Source organism: Schistocerca nitens, chromosome 2 (genome assembly GCF_023898315.1).
Source record: "Schistocerca nitens isolate TAMUIC-IGC-003100 chromosome 2, iqSchNite1.1, whole genome shotgun sequence".
In the NCBI taxonomy this organism is placed as follows: Eukaryota; Metazoa; Arthropoda; class Insecta; order Orthoptera; family Acrididae; genus Schistocerca; species Schistocerca nitens.
Window position 1 is genome coordinate 864513787 of NC_064615.1, and position 20423 is coordinate 864534209.

The following is a 20423-nucleotide window of genomic DNA, read 5'->3' on the forward strand; positions in this document are numbered from 1 at the left end:
TAATTGGAAAAGTTCGTGGAAATTGTGCTTAAGGATTGAAAAATGAGCTTTACGTTCATTTCATTTAAAGGTGAGACCATTACTAACATTAAAGTCGCTGTCAGATTGCTTTGAAACTGAGATATGCCACTGAGAACCGGCGACTTTGAAAGGATCTGAAATTGTCGTGAGTCATGATAGTGTATGTACACATACTGCCACCTATACTGTCAAAATAAATCGAAACTTTTTACTTTCCTACAGCATAGATCTCGTTTCCAGTGACAGTCAGTTCTTTCTGGTACAACTCTTAAAATAGCGAAGTGACCTCAATTTTGATAATGTCTGCAGTCTCTGATGTCTTCACAAATATTGTCTGGTCAGTTTCGTTTCAGACATGGCACGTATTCGGAAATATGTGTACGAGATACACGGGTCGTATAATGGACGTTAGTTCTTGCTCCAGATGAACTGTCACTTGGTTTGATTTTTATCAGTGAGTTTCTGCCTGGTCCAAGAATAAGCGAAAGGTGCCATGGAAAGTAACACGGAAGTCTTAACAGCCATGTTTATATAGGCTGTCACCAAAATGTTATTTGTCATGCTATGAAATCACAGTGATAACTAACGTTCTGTGTGTAAAATTTGTAAGAATGAATGGTACATAGGAGTATTCTCTAATTCATATAAGGTGTACCCGATACAGCTATACGCTAAAGAAATTTAAATAACGATGTTACAATTATATTTCGTGTGCCGGTGTAGAAACTCCTGGGTTCCTGAAGGATCTAGTTTTACATGGTGTCCTGAACTTCCTTGAAACAGGTGACCCTCTGACCTTTTACAGATTGTTTTAAGGGGCCGAAGGTATGCGGGTCACTTGCAGAGATTCGGGACTGTGACGAGGATTTTGCAGGAAATCTCATCGAAATTCTTGAAGGAGCTTGAGGACCTACTTGGCTACATATGGCCTAACGTTGTCCAGTTCGAGAGCTTGCTGAACTTGTTCTTGATGGCCTGTTTGAGCCTCAGCGACGTGTTGCAATACTGCTCAGTGTTATCTGCTGCACCCCTTGGTAGCCAACCGATGAGTAGAGGTCGTTTTTCGTCGAAAAAAATAATCTTAATATCGCTTTTCCGGCCTTCGGAGCAGAGTAGGCGTCTTCTTCTTCTTTTTTTTTCGGGACTCAGGGAGCCGGAGCGGCATGCCTTCACTCCATGCTCATCCGTTTGGAGGCAGGGTCGAAATGATGACACCATATTTCATCACATACTACAATCTCAGCAATGAAATCCGTTTCTTGCTCAATAGACGAGTCAGGCAAATATACATTCTCTCTGCCCTCTCATTCTCTGCAAGCAGCTTTGGCACACACTGTGCACAAACTTTGCCATAATGAAGCTTCTCGTGGATTATGTGGCGCATAGTTCCTATGCGTATCTACAATTCAACAGCAATGTTACATGTGATGATCCGAAGATTCGCCTGTATGAGCTGGTCATGTCACCATTATATTTCTCTGTCTCTAAAAGTTTCGAAAGCTTCGAGAGTCGTAAGTTATACAAAAGAAAAACTTTTTACTTATCTTCATTTTCTCTTCTTGTGGTTGGCTGCAGTTCTCGCGTCTAGGGGAACATCCTTAGGCTGAAATTTTGGCTTATTAGGTTCTTGTTGATCTGAATAATTTATGAAATTCTTTCTGTTTTATGACTTTCTCTTATTTTATCCCATTCTTCTAAATCACACCGACTTAACAATTTCCACTTCAGAACTCAAATTCATATTGTTAATGACAAGTTTAGAATTACGCCTGCTTCCATCAGAGCCATGCCCACTACTCCCTGCATTCTGCGATACTCACAATATTCCAGAGAGTTTACAAAGCAAAAGAGTTTACAAACTTTCTTGACAAAAGAAGAACCATCGCTAAGGTATAACATTATTTTATAAATTATCCAGAAATAAATTTAATAATTAGCGTTAGATTGTGCAATTAATAATATGAATTTTAAGTATGCTATATGTTTCGTAATTTCAATTATTTCTAGAAGAAGAGTAATTTTAACCGTACATACTGAGTGTAAAAAATTATTTTCTTTTTATACATTTTAGTCTGAAATATAATACATTGTATACAAAATAATACCAAATTTTTTTAGTGAAACAGCTGAGACAACGTTCGTCTATACAAGTTACTTGGTGTCGACTTTTTTAATTAAAAACGTTATGTTAGAAAAGGGTGTCCCATTACAAGCTCCTCCACAGCCGTAATCGTGGAACTGGTGGTGACGATGTGCGTCTATCCAGCGCTTGGCGTGTCCTTGGTATTTACATATCCCGCCTCTTAACGCTGACACCAACTGAATATTTTGCACCGTGGGAGGGACTGTTGTCTGCACACCTCTTTCATTCTGAGAGAAATTTGTGAAACGTGCTCCCCTTCTGAGCGAAGAAATTGGATAAAGTTTCTCTGTGCTGATCGGGAGCACTCCATCATGCAACGAACTGCGGAAACAAATCTTCAGAAACGATAAAACTGCTGAGAACCTTTTAACTTCGTTTGTGTCATCTGTCGGCAAACATATTCACCCACTGACGTTAGACGCGCAGTGTAGCCGCGCGGTCGGAGCGTCTTGTCGAGGTCCGCGCGGCTCTCCCCGTTGGAGGTTCGAGTCCTCCTGTGAGCGTGGTAAATTAGATTAAGTAGTGAGTAGGCTTAGGGACCGATGACCGCAGCAGTTTGGTCCCATAAGGCCACAAATTTCCAAAATTTCCACTGAAGTTACGCCGCTGCGCTGGAGGTCTTCTTTTCAGTTGGCCGTACCTTATACATCCCCTCCTACAAAACACCCAGAAGACGAAGTTTTACGTCCTTCACTTTTGTCGAGTCTAATAGATCACTGTATAGAACATAAAGCTACCAATACTAGCGTCAACAAGGGCACATTTACCTCGGTACAGCAGGATGATAAAACTAGCTAAAGAATCGTCATTTTACCACAGAAGGACAATGACAAACAGGATTTTCGAAAAAAAGTGTCCCATACTCTTACACAGGGAGGGTAAAATAATGGTTGTTGCACCTTAAGATAGGCAACCCAGCTTATATCTTACACACGGTGGATAATGTAACGTATCTTAAGGAGCATGACACACTTTGCAGGCCAGTTTTATTTTGCCCACCCAGTTCGAGATAGAACTAATCTAAAATAGGCAGAAAGCCCCGTATACATATTTCAGAAACAAATAACTTTCGTATTCCTTGCGTCGTCGGCTCTGTAAAGTAGGGTAGATAATGATCTTCACATCTCTACCGAAAGACCACAACGCTGGTGCACGCACAAGTATTTCAGAACACACCGCTCATAGTAAATTGTTGAACATGGAGATCCACAGCGGACTAACCCTACGTGTTCACATATTGATGCAACGACATAGTCGATTACGATTGCACTGGGCACGGGACCGTCGGGAATCGACCGTTGATCAGTGGAAACGTATCGGATTTTCGGATGAATCACATTTTTCCTATACTAAGTCGACGATCGTCTCAACGAACGCCATCATCGAGGTGAACGGCCGCTCGAAACGTGCAGCGCGCCACGGATGCAGGCTGGTGGGAGCCATATTATGCTGTGGGAGACGTTCCCCTACGCTTGCTTGGGAGCTGTGATAGTGATCGAAGACACTCTGCCAGCTGCGAACTACCTGCATTCCTTCATGCATAATGTCCTCCCCGACAGCGGCGTCATCTCTCAGCAGTATAATCGTTCGTGTGTCGGAGCCAGAACCGTGCTACAGCGGTCTGAGGGGCATTATAGTGAACCGACGTTGATGTCTCGACGACCAAATTCGCCTGATGTAAATCCTGTGGAACCCATCTGTCTCTTTGCCGGGTGCCATTACCGAGCGAGATGACGCTGTTGTTACCACACTGGGCTCACATTCGGGGAGGATGACGGTTCAAACCCGCGTCCGGCTATCCAGATTTACGTATTCCGCGATTTCCCTAAATCGCTCTAGGCAGATGTCGGATGGTTCCTTTGAAAGGGCACGGCCGATTTCCTTCCCCGTCCATGACTCCATTCAGCACATCCTGTAATTCTTCACTTTCATTAACGATAGCAATGTCATCAGTTCTGTGTCTAATGACCTCGATGTCGACGGGACGTTAAACACAATCGTCCTTCCTTTCTTCCTTCTGACGCCATCAACGAGAAAGCAAATCAGCGGACCGCTATTTATGCAAATTACATAACGTATGGGTAGACATCTAATGCCGCATACCTCCAAAAACCTACCAACAAACTGTCGAACCCATGAAATGCAGAATCAGTGATGTATTTCGTTCCAAAGACGGACGAACAAGCTACTAAGTGTGTGGTCATAATGTTTTGCCTCATCAGTGTGTATTCTTTCCTCGCCCATTCTATGGAGAACCCCCTCATTTCTTAGCTCATCACTCCACTTAATTTTCAATATTTTTCTGAAGCACCACATCTCAAATGCTTCAGTTTTCTTCTGTTCCGGTTTTCCCACATTCCATATTTCATCACCATACGGTGCTTTGCTTCCTCAAATTAAGGCCTAATGTTTGATACTAGTAGACCTCTCTTGGCCAGGAATACCCTCTTTTCAAGTGCTAGTCTACTTTTTATGACCTCCTTGCTCCGTCCATTATGCGTTATTTTGCTGCTTAGGTAGCAGAATGCCTAAATTTTGTGAACTTCGTGGTCTCATGTGAAGTTTCTCGCTGCACTTATTACTGCCACTTCTCATTACTTTCGTCTTTCTTCGATTTATTTACTCCTAATTATATTCTATAGTCATTAGACTGCTCACTCCATTCAACGCATCCTGTAATTCTTCTTTTTCACTGACGATGCAATGTCATCAGCGAATTTTGTCACTGATATCCTTTCATCTTAAACTTTAATCCCAATCTTCAAGCTCTATTTTATTTCCGTCATTGCCTCTTCCACGTGCAGGTTGAAAACTAGGGTAGAAAGACTACATTCCTGTCTTATACCCTCTTTAATCCAAGCACTTTGTTCTCGTTGTTCCAGTCTTATACTTCCCTCTTCTTTCTTGTACTTATTGCATACACATAAAAAAACAACTTTGTATCACCTTGGTCCCGAGTGTCCGGAACCTGTACAGAAAATTGGAATAGAGATCAACATAATCATTTCCGCCCTTTTAATTGTTAATGAAAACCAGACGTTGTATCTTGCTATCACCATACAGCGAGATCTTCAGAGGTTGCTGGTGCACATTGCTGTACACACCGGCACCCCTAATACCCAGTAGCACGTCCTCTTGCATTGATGCGTGCCTGTATTCGTCACACTATCCATAAGTTCATCAAGGCACTGTTAGTCCAAATTGTCCCACTCCTCAACGGCGATTCGGCGTGGATCCCTCAGAGTGGTTGGTGGGTCACGTAGTCCATAAACAGCTTTTTTCAATCTATCCCAGGCATGTTCGTTAGAGTTCATGTCTGGAGAACATGCTGGCCAATCTAGTCGAGCGATGTCGTTATCCTGAAGGAAGGCATTCACAAGATGTGCACAATGGGGGCGCGAATTGTCGTCCATGAAGACGAATGCCTAGCCAATATGCTGCCGATATGGTTGCACTATCAGTCGGAGGATAGCATTCACGCATCGTACAGCCGTTACGGCGCCTTTCGTGACCACCAGTGGCGTACGTCGGCCCCACATAACGCCAACCCAAAACAGCAGGGAAACACCTTGCTGCAATCGCTGGACAGTGTGTCTAAGGCGTTCAGTCTGACCGGGTTGCCTCCAAACCCGTCTCCGACGATTGTCTGATTGAAGGCAAATGCGACACTCGTCGGTGAAGAGAATGTGATGCCAATCCTGAGCGGTCCATTCGGCATGTTGTTGGGCCCATCTGTACAGCGGTGCATGGTATCGTGGTTGCAAAGATGGACTTCGCCATAGACGTCGGGAGTGAAGTTGCGCATCATGCGGCCTATTGTGCACAGTTTGAGTCGTAACACGATGTCCTGTAGCTGCACGAAAAGCATTATTCAAACTGGTGGCGTAGCTGTCAGGGTTCCTCCAAGCCATAATCCGTAGATAGCGGTCATCCACTGCAGTAGTAGCCCAGCCTTTGGGCGGCCCGAGCGAGGCATGTAATCGACAGTTTCTGTCTCTCTGTATCTGCTCCACATCCGAACAACATCGATTTGGTTCGCTCCGAGACGCCTGGACACTTCTCTCGTTGGGAGCCCTTCCTGGCACAAAGTAACAATGCGGACGCGATGGAACCGCGGCATTGACCGTCTGGGCATGGTTGAACTACAGACAACACGATCCGTGTACCTCCTTCCTGGTGGAATGACTGGGACTGATCGGCTGTCGGACCCCCTCCTTCTAATAGGCGCTGTTCATGCGTCGTTGTTTACATCTTTGGGTGGGTTTAATGACATCTCTGAACAGTCAAAGAGACTGCGTCTGTGATACAGTATTCAAAGTCAACGTCTGTCTTCAGGAGCTCACTTGGATGATGCAAAACTTTTTTGATGTGTGTATATTATCATTCTTTCCGTATAACGTACGCCTAGTTTTCTCAGAATTACAAACATCTTGGACCATTTTAGTTTATCGGACACTTTATCCAGGTCGACAAAACCTAAGAACGTGTCTCGATTTTTCTTCAGTCTTGCTTCTATATCAACCACAACGTGAGAACTGCCTGTCTGGTACATTTCCTAAAGCCAAACTGATCGTCAGCTAATACATTCTCAAAATTCTTTCCCAATCTTGTGTATATGATTCTTGTCAGCAACTTGTTCCATTACATAGTTTTGGTGAGTTGAGACTTCTGATAATATGACCGGAGATACAACTTTAAGTCGAAGGCAGTGTAATGGCAATCCTGATACATGCAAAGAGCTTAGAATTTTTGTAGGGAAGTGCACACTTTCTTCAATGTTTACCATCGTGTCGATCGATTTGTATCTTCTCTCTTCACCGGGAATTTTCTTTTGAATATAAAGTTGATATCGTCGACAATACTATTTTTAGTTGCCAAATTTCCCTTGGAAGTAGCCAGTCGGAATTGTGGATAATGTTTGGATAAATTTGATCAATGAGTTCGTTTTCAGCAGTGGCTATGTTGAAGAAATCACTGTCGAGTTTAATGAGGCCGGTCGTCTGGTCAGTAGAATGCTCGTATGTGCCTTCCCTTTTTTGTTAAAGCTGTTTAGCAAAATGTGCTATTGTTTCGTCTTTAGATAGTTCAGATCTTACATTTTTTGTTAGTCGCAGTATTTGTTTATGTGGACAGAGATGTGATTTTTTTAAGCACGTTTTGATCTTGTCTGCTGGTGTTGACTTGGAGATAACTGGAAGTGTTTCTCAGAAATCTCCTGAGAGTACGAGTAGAGCTCCTCCCATCACTTCAGAGTTTCCTCGCAAGTCTTGTAATGTTCTGTCCATGGTTTCGAGTGATTTTTTATGTACATTTGTGTATTCGTCCCAGAAGATAATTTTAACTTGTTTTACAAGTTCACCCAGTCCAGATAGTCTTGAGATTTTACATACCGGGAATTATTCTTCTGCTATATTCCACTGTAGTTGTAGGGCGGAATGGGCTGCAATGCTGATAATGCCAGTGCAAGTGCAATGTGTTGTTTAACACGCATTTCCGCCAGCAATAGATTTATTACACACGTTTTACCAGTGCCGCCTGGAGCGTCCAGGTAAGTAGTTCCGCCAGTGTTGTTGTCGATCCGGTCCATGATAACGTTGTAAATTTCCTTTTGATTGTCACTGAGGAGTGGTTTGGTGTGAGAAATGTATTGAAGTAGTTCGTTGATGTTGTAGCTTATTTCCTTTGTAATTTCGATGTTTAGCACACTAATAGCATCTTCTCGCGGTGCTTTCATCCCAAGTTGTACTAAGATCTGGTTGTTTATTGCTACAAATTTATCTTTTAGGCGAATGAGTGTTTCATCGAAGACGTCGTCGTTGAATTCGATGGTCAGTTCAGTCATCACTCGTACTCTCTTGAAGAAGTCCGTTAGCTGTTTTGGATTCCATAGGTTACATGTTGTTGGAATTATGGCGAATAACTCTCTCATTTGTGCAGCTGAGGCTGTGAGTGAGGATTCTTGCTGTGTTAATTCCCAGTGGTCGTCGTTTTCCAGTAGTTCTAAGCGTTGGAATGCTTCTCTGTACGTCTGGAATAGGTAACCGTCAACAGTCTTCAGATCTGTAGAACTTGCTGGTCCCCGTATTTCGTTTAGCAAGATCCTGAGATAGAAACATTCGGCGTTGTTCGAATGTACAGTGTATACTCGGCCTAGTGCGTCAGTTCTCATGATTCCCAGATGATCTTCTTCTGGAATTCCTTGTTTTCGTCGTTGAAAGATTGTTCTTGTTGTGTTCCACATATAGCAGGTAGGGACGTCAACATATAGTAACGTTTTCGCGAATGGATCCATTTGGGACTGTTGGTAACAAGTTGTTAGTGTTGTGTTCTGTGGTTGTTCGCTTGCACTTTTTCTGGTGGTGTTTCTTGTGAAATAAACTCTCCAAATGTACTGATAGATGTTGTACAGTTGGTTCGCGTTCGTGTATGAGAAAACGGAAAAACCGCCACGCTGCTTTGTTACTGTTGATGTATCTTCCAATTTAGTACATGAGGATTCTGTCGTTTCTGTTTTGTTGTTCCCTGTCTTTGGCCGCTTGAAATACTGCCATGTCACTTCCTTTGTTCACATACTTGCAGACATATTTGATGGATTTCATTGAATTGCAGTATTCAACGTTTGTGTGTGCTTGGAACATTTTGGGAAGCAGTGTGTTATATGGTATTACCCACTGATCATCTATTTTCAGTTCGTCGCTTCCTCGTGTTCGTATTTTTGCTTCACCGTTTTTGGGTGATAGTCTTCTGTATTTGAAATGGCATCAACTCCGGTTTGTGTGTCGTCCAAGCAAGGTTTGGGTAGTTTTTTGTATATTTTCCATCACTCATATATGGCGAACTGGAGTTTAATGGCCCACATGATCCGTGAATCATGTTTTTTATTACTATGCCGTACAGTTCCGGATCCTCTTGTGGATTGGGAAATTCAGCTTGGATGATTTTGCCGACATACGGGAGATGAATTCTGTCGTGTAGCCATATGAGACAATGAGAGTGAGGCTGTCCTCGTTGTGATATTCCTGGCTGTGGCCGCCAGTATTTTATGTTGTTAGAAGCTCGACTTGATGCCGCTTGCTACACGCGAAGTAGCATATGATACTAAAGTGGAGTGAGGTCCACGCAGCAGATGGTACAGTATGTACCATTCCCGTGGGAAAGTCCGCAAATTGTACTGAACTTGCTTCTGATTGGTCGGCACGTTTGAGTTATAGGCGCCAAAAAGCCTATCTTCTCTTATTAATTATTTATATACATTTAATTGTATTTAACGCACTTTTCAGTATGACAATCTCTCATGGTTACCCTACGAGTCTACCGTTTTTGTTTATTAAATTTCACTAGTTTTGAGAAACATAAGAATAATGATATTACAACCGAAGTGCTTCGGACACCTTTGGGTCGCTTTGGCGCGTCTGGGAGACGAAGTACTTCGGCCGCGCTAGTCACAATGTTTCGAGTGTTCTTCAGAGCTGGACGTGTACCTCTGTTTCGGACGGACATGTCGTCCTCTATATCGGAAGCTGTCAGGAAAGTTCCAGTACTATTAAGAAAGCTATGTCGAGTTTTGTAGAAGACAGTGTAAGAAGTGGTATCTTAAAATACAAACAACCAGGATACATGAATGAGAGGTGTCGCCTACCATCACTGTCAGTGCTACAGATCTTGTCCCCTGTAGATACAGAGACTAACTTCGGCAAGTGGCATTCCACAAAAAAAGCACAAACACAGGCTCAAGTTCCAGATGACAGCACAGGAGCCTCCACCGAAGAAGATCCCACGACCCACGAGCTGTCTTCTGCACTGGGGACAAAACTTTAGAAGACGACAGGTTGGTGGAAAGAACGGTTAGGGACTCTTATTCAATCTCCACAGACCTATCCAGCTTCCAGATCTGACTTCCACCACGACAACTTATAATTTTATGGCGTTTTTGCCATTCGATTGTGTACAGCCGGCATCTAACCGTTCCAAAGATGTGGTATTTTGGGATGACTTCAATAAATCTTATTTGTTTTTGTCGGAAAACTCGGGCTATTAGTCGTGTTGATGCATGGGGGCTTTTCCGTATCTTAGTTGTTCTTTGATTTCTGGCCACGACGATTTGCCTGTGAACGTTATGAACAGGTCAGGTCGTCCGCAGTTTCTTAGGTAGGTCATGGCATCTTGAGTGTATTCTTGCATGTCTCGGACTTTCTATGTATGATGAGGGTATGATTACCATTGTTCCAGTGTCGTCAATCTTTCCGTCATTTATAACTGCGTCTCGAAGCTGGATGTATTCTTCCGTGGGTAGTTTCTTCTGATCCAGTCTTATGCAAAGCATCCGTTCCGCTTCTATTTTTGCATATATATGTACCAGAAATTGTTGGTATAATCGGAGAGTGTTGAGAATGTGATTGTATCGTCTCTGATATTTAAGCGCTAAGCATAGAACTCCTTCGAAGTGACTTATTTGCTTGTTTCTGCGCCTGTTTCAGGTTGGATTTGTACGCTTTGTACATTTTGGACTACTTCTTATCTCACTCCATTGATATTTGTTCATCGTTGATCAATTCGTATTCCTTCATTTCCGATGAAATATATTTGCAGAAATTTATGGTCTTCATTGAGCAGTGGTAGTAATGATCCCATGCTGTGATAGATTTGTCCTTGGATTGAAAAAACATAATCGATTCCATCTCCGTTAATGTTGTTCGAAGTGACGATGAAAGAATCATTTGGAAGCAGGCGTTGTACGCTTTTATATTTTGAAGAAAGTGTTTTTATGCTGGAGTTTCCCCGGTCATGTAACGTAAAAATTCCTGCGGAGTGGAGGTAATCGAATTTTTCCATTCATGCAACAGAATCATGGTACTTCTCTACCGAATTTTTCTGCCTTGCAATATTGGCAGATGTTATCCATTTTCCGATTACGATATGTTTATGTTTGTTATATCTTTCGTCGGGTCGTAGTGGAATCCTTCGTTTGTTAGGTTGTACTATTTACTTGTTCTCGTCCGCGCTTCTCGTACGGTGATATTTTCATGGCTGGTTTGAGTTCACAGTCTCTTATTGTACAATAGTGTCGCGGTTCTTGAGTCATCAGTCTGTTTATTTCGTTGTTCTTGGGTTTCTCTGCTTCTCACAGTGCTCATTCTCGTTCGTAGGGAACTTAAACGTGCTTCGCGCTCTTCGTCTGTTTCGTTTCTTCGCTGTTCTTCTTGCTTTCGCCGCTGGTAAGATCTCCTCCTCTTTTACGTTTGGGCATTGTCTAAAACGTAAGTCAAATCAACCTTTTACTAGCAAATACGCTAATGACACTTTACACACTTTTCACACTTTATTTTCGATTTATATTCAGTCACTGTATCACTTTCACACCACTATTTATTTTTATTCACTCACTGCACTACTTTTCGGCTCCTCCTTCGTCACTGATAAGAAACTGACGTCCGAACCCACGACAGGTCTTTACCAATGAGTAGCCCCACCAGTGGTGAATTCCAGAACATTCCACGACATTCGTGAAAGTTCTGGAAAGTTCCACAATGATCTGAGATGTTCCCGAACATTCTGGAATCTTCCTGAATGTTCCAGACTATCCCCGAACATTCCAGAACATCCTGGGTCATTGTGTAACATTCCAGGACATTCTGGAATGTTGTGGAATACTCACGAATGCTCTCGAATATTCTATAAATTTGTTAAGGGTGAAACTTACTAGCCCTTATATCTTCAAATGCACGCGCTTTAGGTAAAAACGGCAACCTTCTTCATGGATGGGGGATACAGGCTACCACACTATATAACTCCCTTGATCGTACCGGGACTCGTTTCTGTGTTTAACTGGCACAAACATTGTACACTTTGTGATTCTTGAGTTTCTCCCGGCGTATTTGATAATCAAAATATCCAAGGGTGTACTGTCGGTCTACAGTGTCCAACGGGCACAATATTTCGGCGATCATACATGTCGCCATCATCAGGTGAACTGACGGACTGAGCTCCTGTGAACGTGCCGGCACGGAGATCCGTACACTATGGCTGCTCAGGAGGAACTGGGTTCGGTCGCGGTGGCGGCGGATTTAAATACCCTCCGCCCGCGGCGCGCTCGCTCCGCCGTCCGCGCCCCGCGCCACGGTCGCGCGGTGGAACAGATTGCGACGGCGTCTGAGATGACGTCGGTGTGATGGCTCTGTCCGCCGTGGTCGTCACAACTATACATTTGCTCGATTTACTCTTGATTAACCCAATCGCTGGTTCCCAAGCCTTGCTAAGATTATAGCCACAGTCACGGTTTATGAGGTCGTCATTGGTGCGAATTTCGATGGCCTCTCTAACAACGCTGTCCCAGTATCTCGACGTCTCGCTGAGTAGCAGTCGAGGGTTGAGCATCGCTCCTCTCACTCGCATACTGTCAGCCATAGGCCCCCGCTTGTGCGGGTGACACACCAGGGGTATCATCGGCTTTGCTTTTATTAAAGCATCGGCGGGAACCCAGTCAAGGTCTGCAGTAAGGACTTACGGCGGGCAGTATATTTTTTGGCGACGCCCGACAGCAGAATTGTCGTGTTTTCCTCTTCGAATTGCGGGATGTCGAGCTCCAGTGGTGCCTTGGGGTCGAAGCGGTCCACCGCTGTCGACAAGGGGCGCGTCTTTTTGTTGCCGCGTGCCGCGTCTCCGGCGGTCTCGAGTACTTCGGCTGCCGCAGAGCTAGGCTCTGCCCCCCCCCCCCCCCCCAAGGTTAGGGAAAATGTGGGCCAGAACCTGGCAGCCGGCCGCGGAACCGCAGAGAAGGTTTCCGCCGCCGCCGATCAGACCTCCGCGTCCACCAGGAGAATAGGGCCAGCAATGCAGCCGGGCCACCTAACGGTGTCAACGATGGCTGTAACTGGCACCCCCTTGGCAGCAACCCCACTTTCCGCTCCGGACATGGAGAGAAACACACCAAAAAACGCAGTCACACACAGTACGCCGACAACGAAATACATAGTCAGTACTTGCGATCCTGCCCCTCCTAACCTCGTCCTAACTCCGCTCCTGCTTGCCAACGCCACCGGCACACTTCCCGAGTACATTGCATCCATGAAGAATGGCAAGCAGACGACCCGTCTGCCGACCAAAATCCTCCCCAAACCCACCCCCTCGTCTCAGCCTTCCACCCGCTCCAAATACCTTAAATCCCCCCCACTCAAGTCCACCACATCCAACCAGCGGCGCGTAAGGAAGGACAGGAAGGAGAAGCACTCCAAGGGGAAGAAGAAATCCACCACCCCCACCCCAACCGCTTCCACACCCTCTGAGGAGCCAGCGCCCCCGACAGCACCTGTCGTCGCACTGGGAGGGGACCAGGAAACACCGGTACTGCAAGGGAACCGCGTAACCGGGCAGGATGCGGATGGTTTCGTGCTGGCGAAGAAAACGTTTCGCCAGCCGAAGCTTCCGCCTGCCCGGGGAGTGTAACCCACCCCGAACAGATTTCAGGCGGTTGCTGATGAGCCAGAGACAACAGAAAACACAACACAAACACAGAACCAAGTTGCCCACCACCTCCCCCCGATTGTAGCAGAGTTTGCACAAAGCTATGAAGAGCTCTTCGAGCTGTTGAAGGCAGAAATCGGAGAGGCAGTTTCCAGGCAAAACCTGCTGGTGGAGACAAGATCAAAATCACACTACACACACTTGAAAACTACACAACAGTCAAAACACTTTTTACAAACAAAAACATACCACACTACACGTTCCCCACAACTAAAACAAGGAACAGAAACATAGTGATAAGAGACCTCCCAAGACGAGTGTCCCCCCAGGCAATCAAAACAGATTTGACTGCCCAGGGGTACGTCGTCAAGGCGGTCCAACAGATGGGCAACATAAACAGTAAGTGGCCACTATACCAGGCCACACTCCCGGACATCCCCCAGAACAAAAGGGAGATAAAGATGGTTCTGGCTGTGCCTGTCACCACTGAACCGCTGCGCCGTAAGAACAAGACGGTGCAGTGCTTCAGGTGTCAGGGCCTTAACCACATCGCCGCCTACTGCACCATGCCAGTAAGGTGCAGGAAGTGCGCCGAGGCCCACGACACTAGAACATGTACACTTCTACACACGGACCCACAAATAAGGTGCGCGCTGTGTGGCAAAAACCACACGGCGGGTTACCAAGGTTGTGAGGTACACAAACGACACACACAACAGGCAAAGGGCGCAAAGGCCGCCCCCCCCCCACACACACACACAAACAAAACACCATAAACCCACCAAGACACACAAGAAAACAAACCATGGCAACACACACGGACAAGGCCTGGGTAAAACCAAGGCCGGACACACCAAGGGCGACTTATGCGGAAGTGGTTTCTCCTCCGAGGAACCATGAAAGCGTAGCCCAATCATCACAACACCAGACACTATCACGAGAACAACACCGGGAAACACACAGCAACAACGACCAGGTCCACCATGACGGAGGAAGCCCCAGGGAACCCCACACACACTCCCCCTCCCCCATGGATCAGTTGTTAGGCGTAATGGTGCAGACCATGAACCTCGTCATGGAAATGATGAAGGAATTCAGGGAAGCCCAGAAGCAGAACACACAGATCCTCGTCGCCCTTCAGGCAACAGTCCAGAAGTCGCTCCCCTCTGCGACTTCCTCAGTAGTATCAAAACCCCATCATGAATAGACGACCGAATATTCAAGGCCTGACAATGTGCGTCTTTAACGCAGACGGCATTGTTAATCAAGAGGTCGAGTTCCGAGAACTCATGAAGGAGTTCTCCATCGACATATGCATGATGGGGGAAACCCACCTAAAACCGGGAATAAAAGCGACAGTTCCCAACTACGTTAGCTACCGTAAAGACAGGCCAACCCAAGGCGGAGGAGTGGCCATATATGTAAAAAGAGGGATCCCCCACCACCAGGTATTCTTACCAGCTACCAACAAAATCGAAGCAGTGGCGGTGGAAGTAACCACTGCCACCGGACCCCTAATTATTGTTGCAGTCTACCGACCCCCACATAACCAGATAGATGAAGGAGACATAGCTGCTCTAGGGCAAATTGAAGGCAAACTCATAATAGGGGGAGACTTCAATGCCAAACATCCTGATTAGAATTCTAGAGTAACCTCCAGAGCAGGCTCCAAACTGCAACAACTAGCGCGCACCCACCACTTCGAAACATGGGGTCCAGTCGAGCCCACACATCTTCCAAAAAATGGAGGCAGGCCCGACGTGATAGATATAGCTCTCACTAGGAGGATCGCAGGGTTCGTGGCCGCAAGGACAATCAACAGAATGTCCTCCGACCACAATCCAGTGATTCTGAAGGTCGATGTGGGAGAATGGGTAGCACTCCCACGGTACCAGACGTCGTACAAACGTACAGACTGGGAGCGATACCAAGAAACTGTCGCCTCTGATATCGCTCGCGCTCCGCCACCTACTGCTGAAACAGTAGAACATGCGCTACAAGACCTAACAGGCACCATCTTGCAGGCAGCGGAAGAAGCCACCCCTCCACAAAGGGATGGCCCACCGCCGCAAATACAGCTCCCGGAACACTTGCTAGCTCAAATTCGACATAAGAACAGAGTGGCAAAAGAGTGGAAGATTACCAGAAATCAGGCCACCAGGAGGCTGCTCAATCGTCTACAGAGAGAACTGAAGGTAGCGCTCAATGAGCACAGAAACCAGCAATGACAAAACTGCCTCACGGCTCTCAAAGTAGACGATCATACACTATGGCAAGCGACCAAACAGTTTACAAAACGACGCGCTAGGATGTCGCCACTGCATGGCGAGCGGGGACTGGTCTACAGACATGCTGGAAAGGCCAACGCCCTCGCCGACTCCTTCGAGAAACAGTTACAAGCGGCAGAACCCCAGGATGAAGAGCATGAAGAGGTAGTCAGTCGTCAACTGACTGTCTTCCTCAATGCCGAGGAGGACCCAGAGGATGAACCCATACTTTTTGCCCCCGAGTAATCAGGTCCCTCCCTACAAAAAAGGCACCAGGGCACGACAGTGTCACTAATCAGTTAGTCAAAAATCTCCCACCCACAGCAATCACACACCTCGCGAACGTCTTCAACGAGATTACTCGATCCCGTGTTTTCCCAGCTTGCTGGAAACATGCGGAAGTGGTCGCGATACACAAACCAGGGAAAGACCCTCTATTCCCGCAGCACTACAGGCCGATTAGCCTCTTGCCAACTCTCAGCAAGATCTATGAGCGCCTCCTGCTAAGGCCCATACAAGAACATGTTACCAGAGAGCAAATTCTGCCGGATTTCCAATTTGGGTTCAGGCAGAACCACTTTGCCCCAAACAGGTCATGAGAATGGTTGAAGCAGCCACAGAGGGCTTCAACCACAGAGGCTACTGCGGGATAGTGCTACTAGACGTAGCCAAAGCCTTTGATTCAGTATGGCATAGAGGGCTACTCTACAAGTTGTACACACAAGGGTTTCCCAGGAGCATAGTTCAGCTCATCAAGAGCTATCTCACGAATAGGACTTTCTCCGTCAAAGTAGAAACTGCCACCTCCACCAGAAGGCGTATTCGTGCCGGGGTGCCACAGGGATCGGTCCTGGGGCCCGTATTGTACAGTTTGTACACTGCGGACACTCCAACGGTCCCCCTGGTGCACACTGCACAGTACGCTGACGATACAGCCTTCTACACGAGAAACGCGAACAAGGACCTGGTCATCCGTAGGCTACAAAAGGTTTTAGATGACACAGAAACTTGGGCCCGTCGCTGGCGCATCACCATCAACTCCGAGAAGACGCAGCCAATGCTGATTACCCGCAGGCTCGGAAGGCGCGAACCTCCTCAACGTCCCCCCCCCCCCTCGACCTCCACCTAAATGGAACCCAACTCCCCTGGCGCAGAACCGCCAAGTACCTTGGCGTAACCTTGGACTTTCGTCTTACGTGGAAACCCCACATAGACGAGGTCCACAGGAAGGTCTGCGCCAGAATGTCCATCCTATACCCTATCCTGAACACAACCAGCTCCCTTCCCTGCCCAGTAGCAGTAAATGTTTACCAGGCCCTGATCCGGCCAGTAATGGAGTATGCGTGCCCTGTCTGGAGATACGCGGCAAAGCAGCACCTGGACAAACTCCAGAGGCTGCAGAACCGCGCCCTCAGAAGGGCACTGCACCTACCTCTTGGATTCCCCACAGACGACTTGCACGCCGCTGCCGAAATCCCACTCCTGAGAGAGCGTTTCCAGGATCTGGCAAGGGCCTTCTATGAGGGTTCTTCCAGATCCGGAAACGCGCTCATCCACTCCCTAGGTCGGTATGACATGTCCTGCGATAAGCATAAGCGCCCTATGACGATCTTCGACGATTAAGTCGAAGAGAAAATCCCAATACCGAATCCCTAATCCAGTTCCTTCCCATATAACACCAATCTTTTCGCCTACCTCAGGCAAGTACCAGACTCACTCACAACAAACATCACAAGTCACAGACACCAAAAAACTATAGAAAAATCACACACACACGTTCACAGGGGAGTAAAAGCCGAAAGGCTACAAACTCCCCCTCACACTTCCCCAAAGAGGGGAAAGTAATAGATGTGAGCAGCAGCAGCAGCAGTGCCGGCACGTTCACAGGAGCTCAGTCCGTCAGTTCACCTGATGATGGCGACATGTATGATCGCCGAAATATTGTGCCCGTTGGACACTGTAGACCGACAGTACACCCGTGGATATTTTGATTATTGTACACTTTAATAATACACATATCAACGTATTTGAGTTTTTCAAAATGTATTAAGATGGGAACGAGGAGGATGTGCTTACTTTGGTTTCTCCTTGGCGCTGCGCCTCTCCGGCGGGTCGGTGAAGCGGCGAGCGAAGCTGAGCCCCCACTTGAGGTTGTCGCCGCAGCCGCCCCACTTGAAGTTGCCGTTGGGTGGGTCTCGAGGCGGCAGCGCGCAGCCGCACTGCCGCAGGGTGCCCGCCGCGCACGCGCGAGCCACCGCGTGCGCCACCGCCGCCGACGACAGCGCGTATACGTACGCCTGCTCCCGCGTACCTGCAACACGCCGACCGCCAAGCGCTCACTGCCGGCGAGTAGGCTACACTGCGCAACAGATCTGCTTAGGCGCTCGCAGCACCACTGAGGAAAAGAATACTATGAGCCATCGGATGCAGTGGCACAAGGCGAATGAGATAGTGTCATGTCAACGTTAAATATGAGCCCTATCGGGACCTCATATCAATTACATTGCTGATTATTAATTATGCCCCCAGTCGATTTTGGATATGATGACAGGTTATGCTAGCATTAAAATGTGACGCTTTTCGAGCGGGGGGGGGGGGGGGGGGGGGTGACAGTCCGCTGAGCATTATATGACATGCAAGAAATGATACATTATTCATAAACTAAAATTTAACCTGTTTAGGTATCCGATTCAGAAATGCAGTGGTTGAGCGGTGTGGGTTTAGGAGTTCCATGTTTTCCACGTTTTCTGGTGTTGCCATCAGCCGTTCTTTGCACTTCTTCCATGGTACAAGTCTGTCAGTATTCATCTACATTTATAATCCGCAAGCCACCCAACGGTATGTGGCGGAGGGCACTTTACGTGCCACTGTCATTACCTCTCTTTCCTGTTCCAGTCGCGTATGGTTCGCGGAAAGAACGACAGCCGGAAAGCCTCCGTGCGCGCTCGAATCTCTCTAATTTTACACTCATGATCTCCTCGGGAGGTATAAGTGTTGGTAGCAATATATTCGATACCTCATCTAGAAACGCTTCCTCTCGGAACCTGGACAGCAAGCTACACCGCGATGCAGAGCGCCTCTCTTGCAGAGTCTGCCACTTGAGTTTGTTAACCATCTCCGTAACGCTATCACGCTTACCAAATAACCATGTGACGAAACGCGCCGCTCTTCTTTGGATCTTCTCTATCTCCTCTGTCAACTCGACCTGGTACGGATCCCACACTGATGAGCAATACACAAGTATAGGCCGAACGAGTGTTTTGTAAGCCACCTCCTTTGTTGATGAACTACATTTTCTAAGGACTTTCCCAATGAATCTCAACCTGGTACCCGCCTTACCAACAATTAATTTTATATGATCATTCCACTTCAAATCGTTTCGTACGCATACTCCCAGATATTTCACAGAAGTAACTGCTACCAGTGTTTGTTCCGCTATCATATAATCATACAATAAAGGATCCTTCTTTCTATGTATTCGCAATACATTACATTTGTGGTGTCACCGCCAGACACCACACTTGCTAGGTGGTAGCTTTAAATCGGCCGCGGTCCATTAGTACATGTCGGACCCGCGTGTCGCCACTGTCAGTGATCGCAGACCGAGCGCCACCACACGACAGGTCTCGAGAGACGGACTAGCACTCGCCCCATTTGTACGGACGACTTAGCTAGCGATGCACACTGACGAAGCCTCGCTCATTTGCAGAGCAGATAGTTAGAATAGCCTTCAGCTAAGTCAATGGCTACGACCTAGCAAGGCGCCATAGCAATTGATAGTTATCGTATGAAGCATGTCTCACCAAGAACGATGTATACAAATGATGGATTAAAGTTAAGTATTCCAGAAGCTACGTACTTTTCTTTATAGCATTCATTACGTATCCTGTTTCAGACCTCACGCCATCCTGCGTGAGCTTATAGCATGCATTCGACCTCCTCAACCAAGTAGTGTGCGTAGTGTTGGCTAACTGCTAACACTACAACATTTGTCTATGTTAAGGGTCAGTTGCCACTCCCTGCACCAAGTGCCTATCCGCTGCAGATCTTCCTGCATTTCGCTGCAATTTTCTAATGCTGCAACTTCTCTGTATACTACAGCATTATCCGCGAAAAGCCGCATGTAACTTCCGACACTATCTACTAGGTCATTTATATACACTCCTGGAAATGGAAAAAAGAACACATTGACACCGGTGTGTCAGACCCACCATACTTGCTCCGGACACTGCGAGAGGGCTATACAAGCAATGATCACACGCACGGCACAGCGGACACACCAGGACCCGCGGTGTTGGCCGTCGAATGGCGCTAGCTGCACAGCATTTGTGCACCGCCGCCGTCAGTGTCAGCCAGTTTGCCGTGGCATACGGAGCTCCATCGCAGTCTTTAACACTGGTAGCATGCCGCGACAGCGTGGACGTGAACCGTATGTGCAGTTGACGGACTTTGAGCGAGGGCGTATAGTGGGCATGCGGAAGGCCGGGTGGACGTACCGCCGAATTGCTCAACACGTGGGGCGTGAGGTCTCC

At 46.8% G+C, this 20423-nt stretch overlaps 1 protein-coding gene across 1 annotated transcript in view; it reads right to left on the bottom strand.

Moving 5' to 3' along the window:
• The window catches only part of LOC126235396 (protein Wnt-11b-2-like), a 240056-nt gene that overhangs the window by 132532 nt on the left and 87101 nt on the right, over positions 1-20423 (bottom strand). Inside the window, exon 3 of the mRNA XM_049944118.1 lies at positions 17968-18202. Coding sequence (XP_049800075.1) covers positions 17968-18202 — 235 coding nt within the window. The remainder of the gene's footprint in view (positions 1-17967; positions 18203-20423) is intronic.